At 37.8% G+C, this 14,567-nt stretch overlaps 1 protein-coding gene across 2 annotated transcripts in view; it reads right to left on the bottom strand.

Annotated features, from left to right (window-relative positions):
• Window positions 1-14,567, bottom strand: part of NRBF2 (nuclear receptor binding factor 2) — a 32,808-nt gene that overhangs the window by 4,815 nt on the left and 13,426 nt on the right. Inside the window, exons 2-3 of one of the 2 annotated variants that reach the window (XM_065922415.1) lie at window positions 4,691-4,775; window positions 218-258 (exon numbers count right to left, since the gene is read on the bottom strand). In XM_065922415.1, the coding sequence (XP_065778487.1) occupies window positions 218-258; window positions 4,691-4,775 (126 nt within the window). The remainder of the gene's footprint in view (window positions 1-217; window positions 259-4,690; window positions 4,776-14,567) is intronic. The other variant, XM_065922416.1, reaches the window with a different exon arrangement.

Here is a 14,567-nt window from a genome sequence, read left to right as displayed (position 1 = left end):
CATAGTAGTATGTGTATGTCAATTCATTTAGTTTTAATTTCCTTTTTGAAAAACTAATCTCTTCCCCATTTTATGTATTTTTGATTGCAGTGTTTTGGGAGGAGCCATTTTTCCCTTCAAGAACTCATCTCCCTTCAAGAACTTTATTTTATACATGATTCAAGTCTCCACAAGAAAACCTTTCTAACCCTTGTTGGAAATATTAAAAGTGTCTTACCTGCTCAGACTGTGTTAGCTTCATGGCTTCAGAAAGATATGCTGATTTAAAAAAAAAAAAAAAAAAAAGGCACATTAATATATGTCATCATTTTGTTATTAAAAGATTAAAGTAAGATATACTCTTCCTATGACAAAGAGAACTGGTCTTAGAAGCAATTCGGCTACACAGTTATCCTATTCCTGAAAAGGATTTTTTAAAAAAGTATTCTTAACTTCCCCAAAAAGGGGATCAGTGGTAATCAAATGGAGATATCCCATACTTCACCTGGAGGAGCTGGTTCTTTTAAATCACTGTAGATTTCACAGTTAAGGAAGTAAACATGACATAATCAGAAAAACAGAATTAGGGAAGATTAAAATTATACAAAAACCTATCAAAATCCTATTATGCTCACAGAAATATCAAGATAGTGACTATCAATTACTTTTTACACACATGAATACCTAGATTTATCATTGTGGCCTCCTATAAAACCATTTTATTGAATTGTTTCTAAGTTATATCATCAGACTACTATGAATTTGGTAGGTAAAAGTCTGAAGAACTCACTGACATTTATAATAAGCAGTTGCAGGCAGTATTATGAAATTTATGAAAATGAACTAACTGCTGGAAAGCACGGAGCCATGTTTCCCTTCAAGAACTCGTGATGCATTTGTGAACTATACTCCCAGCCCTTTCCCATTTTATCTTTTTATGGATTTTACATTTTGTTGTATTCCTCTGTAAGCCCTTTTATAGCTTGTCTGGAACAAGACGGGGTATAAATAACAAGTGTTATTAGCAACAGTAAAAACAAAAAGTAGTATTAGTAACAGGTTGTGTCCAATTAATCCTCATTTTTTATCTCTTCCTCACTATAAACTTTCTGGCATCTCTCACACATTAAGCTCCTTCTTGCCTTTTTGCTGACACTACAGGCACTGCTTTCTATCTACTCTTAATCCAAATATTTTAATGATTTTCTAAGTTCGTGACTTGGAACTGTTGTCTGCCAGGTTCTATCACAGTCTTTAAGACAGACTAACTGGGTGCTCCCTCTCCATCAGAAAACAGAGTTGGTCATACAGCCTTTGCTCCACCCATATTAAATTTTTTTTCCTCAACTTTCTTTTACTCCTATATTAAGTCTGTATAACTGCATACAGACCATTTCTTTTCCTTTTCTTCATGTTTAAGTCTGTTGAGACATTCTAGTTCTTACTGTGATAGTGTGGATGAATTTCCCTAGCCATCCCTCCCATTCCCTCTGCATACATCTGTTTCCCTGTATGAACTATGGTTTGCTTTACATTCAGTTTCTTAACAAATGCAAGTTTCACAAAACTATGCTTAACCCGAATGGAATACCTCCCTTTGGAGAATCCTGAAACTATAACATGACAGAAGACACCCAAGGACACTGAGTTCCCAAAGAACAGAGAACTCAGCAAGAGTCCACTGTCATTTAAAAGATTTACCCAATGTCATTCTAAAATCTGAGCCTTTAAAAGTTACTTTAAAAGAAAAAAAATTTATTAAAAAAATTAATTTATTTTAATTGGAGGATAATGACAATATTGTGGTGGTGGTTTTTAACCTGTTTACATGGTAATGAATTTGCCCCACAGCCACAACAGGAACAAGTGCCCACCATGACAGAAATGTCAGTAGAGAATACTTGTCTCAGAAAATCTAACAATGTGGTTAAACTCCTTCCTTCAATCATGATACGAGGCTAATATTTAAAATAAATACTAAGTAAATGATGAGGAAAAGGAATTAAGAATATCTGAAGAATCTATTACTTTTTAACAACATCTACTACTAGTCCATCATGAATCTGTTGAGCTGCCACAGCCTATCTGCACAGCAGATTGTACAGCCTATCTGCACACACACAGCACTGACTGCACACACAGCACTGACTCTGAACGACAAAGACTGATGTGCTCCGAATCATTTCTGTGACACCACAGTCTCAGAGAAGGTTCAGGTCAAGATCTATTTTCAATACATATAAACACACACCCTCAAGTCTGTTCACCTTTCGAAAAGTTCACTTTGAGTTCTAAACATTGTTAATGGCTGTTACCAACTTCCCATTTAAGCTTTTGCCCTTTTTGCTGTCTATAAAAGAAAAGAAATCCACTTAGAGACTGGACTGCATAAGACTGCCAAGGGAGAATTACAGCAACCCAGATACAGCTGCCAATCAAGGATCTAAAGCAAGAGTCCTCTAACAGTGGGGAATTCTTGGTAGTTTATAGCTTCTTTAACTTTTTTTTTTCAATATAGGGTGGTAAAAATAAGTACACCTCCTCCCCTCCTCCTCCCTACTCCCTGTCAGATTTAGATGGCTTTTTCTTTCTGAGTTTGGTATCTCAGCTGATCAAGTAACCTCTGTATTTCTACACATTCACAAAGCACTATCAGAACACTACCAAGCACAGAGGATATGAGTCCTTAGCGCTGGAGTCTCAGGGTCTCCCTCCGCTCTTCAGCGGAGGCCCCTTCTTCTGCTGGTGAATTCTCTCACTTCAGGCTTTTGTTCCCAACATTCCTCAGATGACGACCTTCCCCTGTTGTGTCTCTAACATGATTTCCAAACACTAAGTTGCTTACTCTCAGGATATATTTACATCCACACCTCCCAAAACAGCTCTGTTCAAGCCTAGATGTTAAAGGCAATTTAGAAAACAGAGTTCATTCCATCCACATTAACTCTCAAACTAGCATTACATTCACAACTCTACTCTGAAACACAACACAAGGCTATTTTCAAACAAGTCTAAACTCCAAATCAAATCGGCTGGGTGGGATCAAGTAATCACACTTAAAGTTGTACCTCCGAAGTTAGAGCTAATGGAATCCAACCGACTGCCTTTATCTTTTCTACCCCTGAGAAAGTCACAGAATTTAGATAAAGAGAAAGGGGGAGAGGTGTTTAAAGCCCCCAACATTAATTTTAAGTCTTCCAATGAAGACAGGAATATAGACTAGGAATGAAAGAAACTTCCCTCCCAAGCAGGAAGGGAAGATCCCATGTGCTGCTGAGCACCTAAGCCTGCAAGCCACAAGGACTGAGCCCAGGCTGTGCATGCAACTACTGAAGCCCATGTGCCCTCGACCGTGTGCTCCACGACAGGAGAAGCCGCCACCACGAGAAGCTGGGGCACCGCAACAAAGACCTAGCACAGCCAAAAATAAAATTAATAAATAAAACTTAAAAAAAAAAACCACACAACTTTTATACCTTTTATATACTCAGAATATCCTACCAATCAGAGACACTGCTTTGGGAAAGCAAGTGTTCTCCTTTCTTGCTGCAAGTAATAAATCCTTCCTTCTCTGGGGGGAAAAAAAAGAATATTTTACCAATCAACACACAATCCATGCTGTGAGGCATGGCCAAGTAGTAATAATAATAAATTAAAAACCACAAAGATTTATGGGATACATATAATGTGCTCAGCCCTACAGCTGAAGGGTACATTTCAGTGGCAAAACTAACTCTTCAACAGTAAGACTTGAAATTTTCTCTTAAAATTACTGACTTGTAGGCAAAAATCACTGACACAGAAGGACTTTTCTAAGCCAGTCTCCACTGTGCTATCTATATTTCAGCAGTAAGGCAACACAGGAGAAGAAGATTCTGCCAGGAAAAAACAGGACGCTGACTGCGGTACTGGCCTCAGGGAAAGGAAGTGCCTTTCTCTAGCAGGAAGACTACAGGGCCTGCTCAAAGAACGGTGGCCACACCGACTCTGGATGTACCACTCCCACTCCTAAGCTTTTAGGTTTGTTACTCAGCCAACAGAAACCAGTCTGTACAAAAGAGACCCTAGAGAGCTACTTCTGAGTTCAACATACACCACTAACTTTTATGACTGGGATAAAATAAGGTGTTTGAAAGGAATCCAGTAATTCTAAATGTCATCAGCGGCATGATACTATAGGCATGAATGTATAGATGAAACTTTCAGAAGGGAAGCTAAAGAAAGACCACAGGAAAGGGTTTCAATGGGTTTTCCATTATCAGCACCGTAGGAAACAGAAACTCAGTGAAAATTAATTGGCTGGAATTAAATTAGTTATTAATTCCAGAATTCAAAATGGCTAAATATTTGAAATCCAAACTCCTCTATAACAACTAAGGTGAATCAACAGACACTTATGGCAATCACTTCTGTCTCTGGGGATCTTCCGGCTCAGAAAGTTGTGTCTAGGAATCATTTACCAATAAAGCACATCCAATTTCCATGATTTAGAAAGACCAGGCTAAGAGGAGCTGGAAAATCAAACACACTCACTTGAAAAATATTCTAAGCTGTGTTCCAGTGGGTCAGTAGTGTCAGTGTGGTATATACGCAGGGCAATAACACATCATTACTCTTGTGACTTTCATTCTAAATACTGAGTTGAGAGATACTGGAAAAAACAAACTGCCCAGCAGCTTCAGACTCAGTACTACTTAAAAAGAATACTCACCTGCAGCCTTTTTGTGACAAGAAATAGCCTCTTCGTATTTCCCTGCAGCTAACAAACGATCTGCTCGTCTGCTCTGTTGATGGGCCTAGAAGACAAACATTCCTGCGTTCTTTACTTGAAAAAAGCGAGAACTTTTAAGACAATAATGCTGTTTGTTGCCACATATGCCAAACCATTACAACTCTACCTGAAACTGGGGAAATCTAATGTGTAGTATCTGAAAGGACTGGTAACTTCTTTCAACTCTACTAATAAACTATCAAGGTTAATACCAGGCACTAAACTCCTCCAAGGTGCTCACATTCGTCAGAGATTAACCAAGAGTTAAAATCAGATTGTTACTCAAATTGTATACTTTCTTGTTTTTTAACTCATTCTTCCTTTTCAACATTAAAAGTTACTATTTACATTTTAAAGATAAAAAATTCATTATATAGTTGAGGAATTAATTATACCAATATTTAATGTTATGGAGGATATTTTTTCAGGTACAACTCACCTGAACAACTAACGCAGAAGTACTGAACGCATATGGATTAACTAAGTAGTCATTTGTCTCCTTACATCTGTGTTACATTTAAGAATTATTACAATTCTGTGAAATGTGTTTCATCTCTTACAAAAGGAGCTCCCTACACTCACAGTGGGCACATATCTTATATAGTTAGCAGGCAAGGAAAAAGAAATGGAAGTCTTCCAACTAGGCTAATGTTTTCCTCACTAACAAACTCACAGATAATTTAACAAAGCTACTCAAAGTGAAAAAAGCACTATACACGTATGTTCATAACAGCATTATTCACCGTAGTCAAAAAGAGGAAGTAACCTAAGCATCAATAGAAAAATGAACAAAACATGGTATGTATGTACAGTGTAAAATTAGCCTGAAGAGCGAGAAAACCGACACATGCTGTAACATGGATGAACTTTAAGGACTTTAAGCTAGTAATGAAATATAAAATGAGCCACTTAAAAAAAAAATACTGTATGACCCCACGTATGAGGTATCTGCGCTCAGTCTTTCAGTCATGTCATGACTCTCTGAGACCCCATGGACTGCAGCCCACCAGACTCCTCTGTCCATGGGATTCTCCAGGCAAGAATACTGAAGTCGGTTGCCATTCCCTTCTCCAGGGATCCTCCAGCCCAGGGACTGAACCCTCATCTCCTGTGTCGGCAGGCTGATTCTTTACCACTGAGATATCTGGGAACCCCAAAGACATATCTAAAGTAGTCAAATTCATAAAACCTGAAAGTAGAATGGTGGTTGCCAGAAACCAGGGGAGAGAAAGATGGGGCATTCTCATTCAATGGGTGTACAGTTTCATTTTCACAAGATGAAAAAGTTCTGGACATCTGCTGCACAAAAATGTGAATATTCTTAACACTACTGAACTGTACATTTAAAAATTATAGACGGCAAATGTGGGAGATCCCTGATGGTCTAGTGGTTAGGAATCAGGGCTTTCACTGCCATGGCCCAGGTTCAATCCCTGGTCAGGGAACTGAGATCCCATAAGCCACATGGTGTGGTCAAAAACTTTTTTAATTAAAAAAAAAAAAATCAGAGATGGAAAATTGTATGTTCTCTGTACTTTACCTTAGTGCGTTTAACAGCAAAAATCAAATCTGTGTCAGGTATAAAATGATTCGTCTTGAATGTTTTTCAAAAAATGTGCCACTGATGCCTCATAAAACCATGTCAGAGGATCACTCTTGTAGCTGAGATTAGAAATATTCTGAGCATGCTTACAAATCATGCTCAGTGGAAAACAGGTGAAGACAAAAGCAAGGAACAGTACACTTCTAGCAATGCATGCATGCTATTTACATATGCACTTCTAGCAAATGCATGCTGTTCACATTTCTCCTGGTTCTATTTTAGAAAGGAAGAAGTAACACTCTTAGAAACAAGATTATTCTTCCAATTGTTTCAGAGGCTTCTTACTCTTCAAACAGTAAACAAACTTTTTCTCTAAGTTTCAATTCATTCCTAAAAAAGGTGGGTGGGTGGGGGTGTAACAAAATGACTATGGGCTGAAATTAATTTCAACCATGGAGTCTTGGACTGAAGGAAAAAACATGTTCTGAACACAGGAATATTAGATAGTATCCAGAAATGATAGAGATCTTTGGAAAGAAAACAAAGTTACGACCAACATGATTTCTCCAAGAAATGTATTCTGAGTACAGCTGAAGCAAGTGACACTCAGGTTCTAGGTAGAGGGGAGAAATGAAAGAATCAGCACATTCCTATACCTCTCTAAGCTTTGAAAGAAGTCCTCCGGAAGAGACAGAGTTCTCTGAAATCCGAAAGTACCTTCTAACTAGGATGGCACAGAGTCGGCAAAGCCCATGAAGAACCTGGGGCACAGGCACAAGTCCTCACTCTCCCACTAAACCAGCCAAATTACCTGGGCTTTCAGGGTCTGCTTCCTCACTTGTAAAATGATGGAATTAGACCACATCTGTGCTTCTCAAGTTTTAACTGAATCTGAATCCCCTGCAGAATACATGTAGACTCTTCCTCAGTAGGACCTCAGATTCCACTGGTAAAGCTAGACCCACAGGTTCCCAGACACACTTGAGAAGCAGGGATGAGATGCTCTCTGGGGTTACCTCATTCTAACGCTGTGTCTTTAGTTTCTGTCCAATGACATCAATCCCTTTCTACCTTGGACCATATTTATCAAGCTCCCTAGTTAAACTACAAGTTTCACAATAAGAGAATATTTTTTCTTTCTCATATTCTTTTTCATTATGGTTTATTACAGGATATTGGATATAATTCCCTGTGTTATACAGTTGGTCCTTGTTGTTTATCTTCTTTATATACTATAGTCTATGTCTGCTAATTCCAAGCTGCCCCACCCCATTTCCCCTTTGCTAACCATAAGTTTTCTGTGAGACTGTTTCTGTTTCACAGAAAAGTTCATTTGTGTCATATTTTAAATATCACATATAAGTGATCTCATATTTGTCTTTCTCTGGCTTATTACTTCACTTGTTATGATAACCTCCAGGCCCATCCATGTTGCCTCAAATGGCATTATTTCATTTTTTTGGTGGCTGAGTAATATTCCATGTATATATATGACACAACACCTATATCCATTCACCTGTCCATGAACCATGTGTGGGGTATTGTAACAGCACTGCTATGAAAATAGGTGTGAATGTATCTTTTTAAATTGGCGTCTGGATATATGCACAGGTGAGACTGCTGGATCATATGTATAGCTATTTTTATTTTAAGGAACCCCCAACACTGTTCTTCACAGCAGCTGTACCAACTTACATTCCCACCAACAGTGTAGAATCCCTTGTTTCCCTTGTTTCTCTCCAGCATCTTTAATTTGTAGAATTTTTTTAAATGATGGTCATTCTGACTGATGTGAGGTGGTATCTCACTGTAGCTTTGATTTGAATTTCTCTATTAGTGATGTTGAACATCTTTTCATGTGCCTACTGGCCATCTGTGTATCTTCTTTGAAGAAATGTCTATTTGGGTGCTCTGCCCATTTTTAATTGAGTTGTTTGTTTTTTTGTTATGAGCTGTTAGAATATTTTGAAAATTAAGCCCTTGTCAGTCACATAGCTTGCAAATATTTTCTCCCATTCTGTAGGCTGATTTTTTGTTTATGGCTTCTTTTGCAATGCAAAAGCTTGTAAGTTTGATTAGGTCCCATTTGTTTATCTCTGCTTTTATTTCTATTGCCTTGGGAGACTACCCTAGGCAAACACTGCCATGATTTATGTCAGAGAATGTTTTGCCTATTTTCTTTTCTAGGAGTTTAATGTTGTCACGTTAAGTCTTTAAGCCATTTTCAGTTTATTTCTGTCTATGTTATGAAATAAACTTTTTTTTTTTTTCATTTCAAAACCAAAGAAACCAAAAGTTTCCAAGTGGTAAGACCAGGACCTCACGGCTCTTCCAACTCCCCTAAAACTTCTCCATGTAAAATCCAATCTCTGATCACTCTGCCAATTCAGGAGTTACATCTCATTTTAAAACGCATACCTACTCTCGTTATCTGGCACATGAGCAATCAAATTCCCTATTAAAATACAGGTCCTACACCAAGTTCTTGTTAGACACCCAGCAAATGCTGACTGTTGAGGTTTTCAAATCTCAGCTTGAGCACTTATTAGATACCGGAACTTGGCTTTCTTAACTTCCTGCCCAAGTTTTCTCATCTTTAAGATGAGAATGTTTATCACCTTAATACCAAAACCTGACAAAGATGCCACAAAAAAAGAAAACTATAGGCCAATATCACTGATGAACATAGATACAAATATCCTTAACAAAATTCTAGCAAACAGAATCCAAAATCATATTAAAAAGATCATACATCATGACCAAGTGGGCTTTATCCCAGGGATGCAAGGATTCTTCAATATCTGCAAATCAATGTAATACACCACATCAACAAATTGAAAAATAAAAACCATATGATTATCTCAATAGATGCAGAGAAAGCCTTTGACAAAATTCAACATCCATTTATGATAAAAACCCTCCAGAAAGCAGGAATAGAAGGAACATACCTCAACATAATAAAAGCTATATATGACAAACCCTCAGCAAACATTATCCTCAATCATGAAAAATTGAAAACATTTCCCCTAAAATCAGGAACAAGACAAGGGTGCCCACTCTCACCACAACTATTCAATATAGTTTTGGAAGTTTTGGCCACATCAGAGCAGAAAAAGAAATAAAAGAAATCCAGATAGGAAAAGAAGTAAAACACTCACTGTTGGCAGATGACATGATCCTCTACATAGAAAACACTAAAGACTCCACCAGAAAATTACTAGAGCTAATCAGTGAATATAGTAAAGTTGCAGGATATAAAATTAACACACAGAAATCCCTTGCATTTCTATACACTAACAATGAGAAAACAGAAAGAGAAATTAAGGAAACAATTCCATCCGCCATTGCAACAAAAAGAATAAAATACTTAGGAATAAATCTACCTAAAGAAACAAAAGACCTATATATACAAAACTATAAAACAGTGATGAAAGAAATCAAAGAGGACACAAATAGATGGAGAAATATACCATGTTCATGGATTGAAGAATCAGTATAGTGAAAATGAGTATACTACCCAAAGCAATCTATAGATTCAATGCAATCCCTATCAAGCTACCAACGGTATTTTTCACAGAACTAGAACAAATAATTTCACAATTTGTATGGAAATACAAAAAACCTCAAATAGCCAAAGCAATCTTGAGAAAGAAGAATGGAACTGGAGGAATCAACCTGCCTGACTTCAGGCTCTACTACAAAGCCACAGTCATCAAGACAGTATAGTACTGGCACAAAGACAGAAATATAGATCAATGGAACACAATAGAAAGCCCAGAGATAAATCCACGCACCTATGGACATCTTATCTTTGACAAAGGAGGCAAGAATATACAATGGAAAAAAGACAATCTCTTTAACAAGTGGTGCTGGGAAAACTAATCAACCACTTGTAAAAGAATGAAACTAGAACACTTTCTAACACCACACACAAAAATAAACTCAAAATGGATTAAAGATCTAAATGTCAGATCAGAAACTATAAAACTCCTAGAGGAAAACATAGGCAAAACACCCTCTGACATAAACCACAGCAGGATCCTCTATGATCCACCTCCCAGAATATTGGAAATAAAAGCAAAAATAAACAAATGGGACCTAATTAAAATTAAAAGCTTCTGCACAACAAAGGAAACTATAAGCAAGGTGAAAAGACAGCCTTCAGAATGGGAGAAAATAATAGCAAATGAAGAAACAGACAAAGGATTAATCTCAAATATATACAAGCAACTCCTGCAGCTCAATTCCAGGGAAATAAAAGACCCAATCAAAAAGTGGGCCAAAGAACTAAACAGACATTTATCCAAAGAAGACATACAGATGGCTAACAAACACATGAAAAGATGCCCAACATCACTCATTATCAGAGAAATGCAAATCAAAACCACAATGAGGTACCACTTCACGCCAGTCAGAATGGCTGCTATCCAAGAGTCTACATGCAATAAATGCTGGAGAGGGTGTGGAGGAAAGGGAACCCTCTTACACTGTTGGTGAGAATGCAAACTAGTACAGCCACTATGGAGAACAGTGCGGAGATTCCTTAAAAAACTGAAATAGAACTGCCATATGACCCTGCAATCTCACTGCTGGGCATACACACTGAGGAAACCAGAACTGAAAGAGACATGTGCACCCCAATGTTCATCACAGCACTGTTTGTAACAGCCAGGACATGGAAGCAACCTAGATGTCCATCAGCAGACAAATGGATAAGAAAGCTGTGACACATATACACAATGGAATATTACCCAGCCATTAAAAAGAATACATTTGAATCAGTTCTAGTGAGGTGGATAAAACTGGAGCCTATTATACAGAGTGAAGTAAGTCAGAAAGATAAAGACCAATACAGTATACTAACGCATATATATGGAACTTAGAAAGATGGTAATGACAACCCTGTATGAGAGACAGCAAGAGAGACATGGATGTACTGAACAGTCTTTTGGACTCTGCGGGAGACGGTGAGGGCAGGATGATATGGGAGAATGGCATTGAAACATGTAAATTATCATATGTGAAATGAATCACCAGTCTAGGTTCAATGCATGAGACAGGGTGCTCGGGGCTGATGCACTGGGATGATCCAGAGGGATGGGATGGGGAGGGAGGTGGGAGGAGGGTTCAGGATGGGGAACATATGTACACCCATGGCGGATTCAAGTCAATGTATGGCAAAACCAATACAGTGTTGTAAAGTAAAATTAATTAATTAATTAATTTAAAAAAGGATGAGAATGTTGTGAAAATTAAAAAAGTTAAAAGACAATAACAGGGACTTGCCTGGTGGTCCAGTGGTTTAAAACCTGCCTTCCAATGCAGGGGACATCAGTTCCACCCCTGGTCAGGGAACCAAGATTCCACATGTGGTGGGGTAACTAAGCCCACCCACTGCAACTACTGACCCCACACTCCAGAGCCTACACATCACAACTAGGGAGCCCACACACCACAGGTCCCAAGCCCACATGCTACAGCTAGAGAGAAGCTGGCATCCTGCCCACAGAGTCCATGCACACCGACGAAGAGCCTGTGTGCCACAACTAAGACCCAACACAGTCGAATAAATATTATCTTTAAAAAGAAGAATTTAAAAGCATCAGAGCTATCTACCACCATAAAATGTATAATGTGGTGGAAGAGACTAAACTGCATTCTCTTTCAACTTGTACAAAACTTACTTTCTGTAGTTCTTACTTTTAAAACAATCTTTAAAGATCCTTCTTAAAGCAAAGATTATATGGTCATTTATTTATATCTGTTTCATTATATACAGAAGATTCTATCCGAAAGCAACAAAATACATTCTTCAAGTGCTCAAAGAACATCCTCCAGGATAGATAATAGTGTTAGACCACAAAATAAGTCTTAATAAACCTAAAAAGACTGAAATCATATCAAGGCATCTTTTCCAGCCACCACGGAAACTAATTACAAGAAGAAATAAATTATAAGAAGAAAATTGGAAAAATTGTAACTATGCGTAGATTAAACAGCATGCCACTGAACAACGAATAGGTCAAGGGAGAAATCAAAAGAGAAATAAAAAATATTTTGAGACAAATGAAAATGGAAATAAAATATACCAAAACTTATGAGATGCAGCAAAAGCAATTCTAAGAGGGAAGTTCATATGGATAAAAGCCTACCTTGCAGAACCAGAAAAGTCTCCAATAATCTAACTTTACACCTCAAGGAACTAGAAAAAAAAATGATGCCCAAGGTTAGTAGAAGAAAGGAAATAACAAAGATTAGAGCAGAAATTCACAAAACAGAGATTTTTTAAAAAGCAACAGAAAGGATCAGTAAAACCAAGAGCTAGATCTTTGAAAAGATTAACAAAATTGACAAATCTATAGCTATACTCAACAAGTATACTGATGTGAAGAGCCAACTCATTGGAAAAGGCCCTGATGCTGGGAAAGACTGAAGGCAGGAGAGGGGGACGACAGAGGATGAGATGGTTGGATGGCATCACTGACTCAATGGACATGAGTTTAAGCAAACTCTGGGAGATGGTGGAGGACAGGGAAACCTGGCGTGCTGCTGTCCATGGGGTCACAAAGAGTTGGCCACGACTGAACAACAATACTCTACAAAGAAAAAAAGAGAAGATTCAAATAAAATTTTAAAATGAGGGAACTTCCTGGTGGTCCAGTGGTTAGGACTCACCGCTTTCACTGCTGCGGCCTGGACTCAATTCCTAGTTGGGGAACTAAGATCCCACAAGCCACATAATGTGGCCAACTCCCCCACCCCCACAGAAATACAAAGGATCGTAAGAGACTACTATGAACAATTATCAATATATGCCAACAAACTGGGCAACCTAGAAAAAATGAATGAATCCCTAGAACAAAAACTTTGAAAAAAACAGAAAACCTGAACAGACCAATAACAGGCATACCTCTAAGATATTTCAAGTTCAGTTACAGGCTACTGCAATAAAGTGAATGCCGGAGTAAAACAAGTCACACAAATTTTTTAGTTTCCCAATGCATGTAAAAGTTATGTTTACACTACATGTGCGATAGCATTATGTCTTTTAAAAAAATGTAGATTTCCTTAATTTAAATATAATACATTTGGAATAACAATGCCAGTAAGACACAGGGTAGCCACAAACCTTCAACTTGTTTAAAAAAAAAAAAAAAAATCACCAACATCTGCAAGTGCAATAAAGTGAAGCACAGTAAAATGAGGTAACCACAAACCTCACACAAAAAAACTCCAGGACCAGATGCCTTCACTGGTGAATTCTACCAAAAATTCAAACAAGAATTAATACCAATCCTTCTCAACCTCTTCTAGAAAAATAGAAGAGTAAGGAATACTTCCATACTGATCTTACAAGGCAAGCATTACCCTGATACCAAAACAGACACAGACACCATAAGGAAAAAAAAAAAAAAAAAAAGCTAGAGGTCAATATCCCTGATGAACAGGTACAAAACTCCTTGGCAAAATACTAGCAAATCAAGTGGGATTTATTCCAGGGATACAAGGACAGTTCAACAAATCAAATTTACCCCAAAAATCAATGTGACGACACCTTAATAAAAGGAAGACATGTAAACATGATATGAGCATTTCAACAGGATAAAAAGCATCTGACAAAAATCAATACCCACTCACGATAAAAATTCTTAACAAAATGAATATAGAGGAAATATATCTCAACATTATAAAAACCATATATGACAGGCCCACAGCTAACATAATACTCAACACTGAAAAGCTCAAAGCTTTTCCTCTATGGTCAGGAACAAGACAAAGATGTCCACTCTAGCTGCTTTTAGTCAGCATAGTATTGGAAGTCCCTCTTAGCCACAGCAATTAGATGAGAGTAAGACATCCAAATCAGGAAGAAAGAAGTAAAACTGTTCACTATTTACAGATAACAAGATATTATATACCGAAAACTCTAAAGATTCCACCCTAAAACTTAGAATCAATGAATGTAGTACAAAGTTGTAAGATAAAAAATCAATATACAGGAACTTCCCTGGTGGTCCAGTGGCTAACTCCACACTCCACACTCCCAATGCAGGGGGCCCAGGATGGAGCCCTGGTCAGGGAACCAGATCCCACATGCCATGACTAAGAGTTCTCATGTAGCAATTAAGATTCCGCATGCCACAAAAAAAAAAAAAAAAAAAAGATTCCGCATGCCACAACTAAAAGATCCTGCATGCCGTAACTGAAGATCGAAAATCTCAAGTACCACAACTAAGACCCGGCACAGTCAAATATTTTACAAAACCAATACAC

This window comes from Muntiacus reevesi, chromosome 2 (genome assembly GCF_963930625.1).
Source record: "Muntiacus reevesi chromosome 2, mMunRee1.1, whole genome shotgun sequence".
Lineage (NCBI taxonomy): Eukaryota > Metazoa > Chordata > Mammalia > Artiodactyla > Cervidae > Muntiacus > Muntiacus reevesi.
The sequence above is the reverse complement of the archived record's forward strand: the minus strand, read 5'-3'. Positions and strand labels throughout refer to the sequence as shown.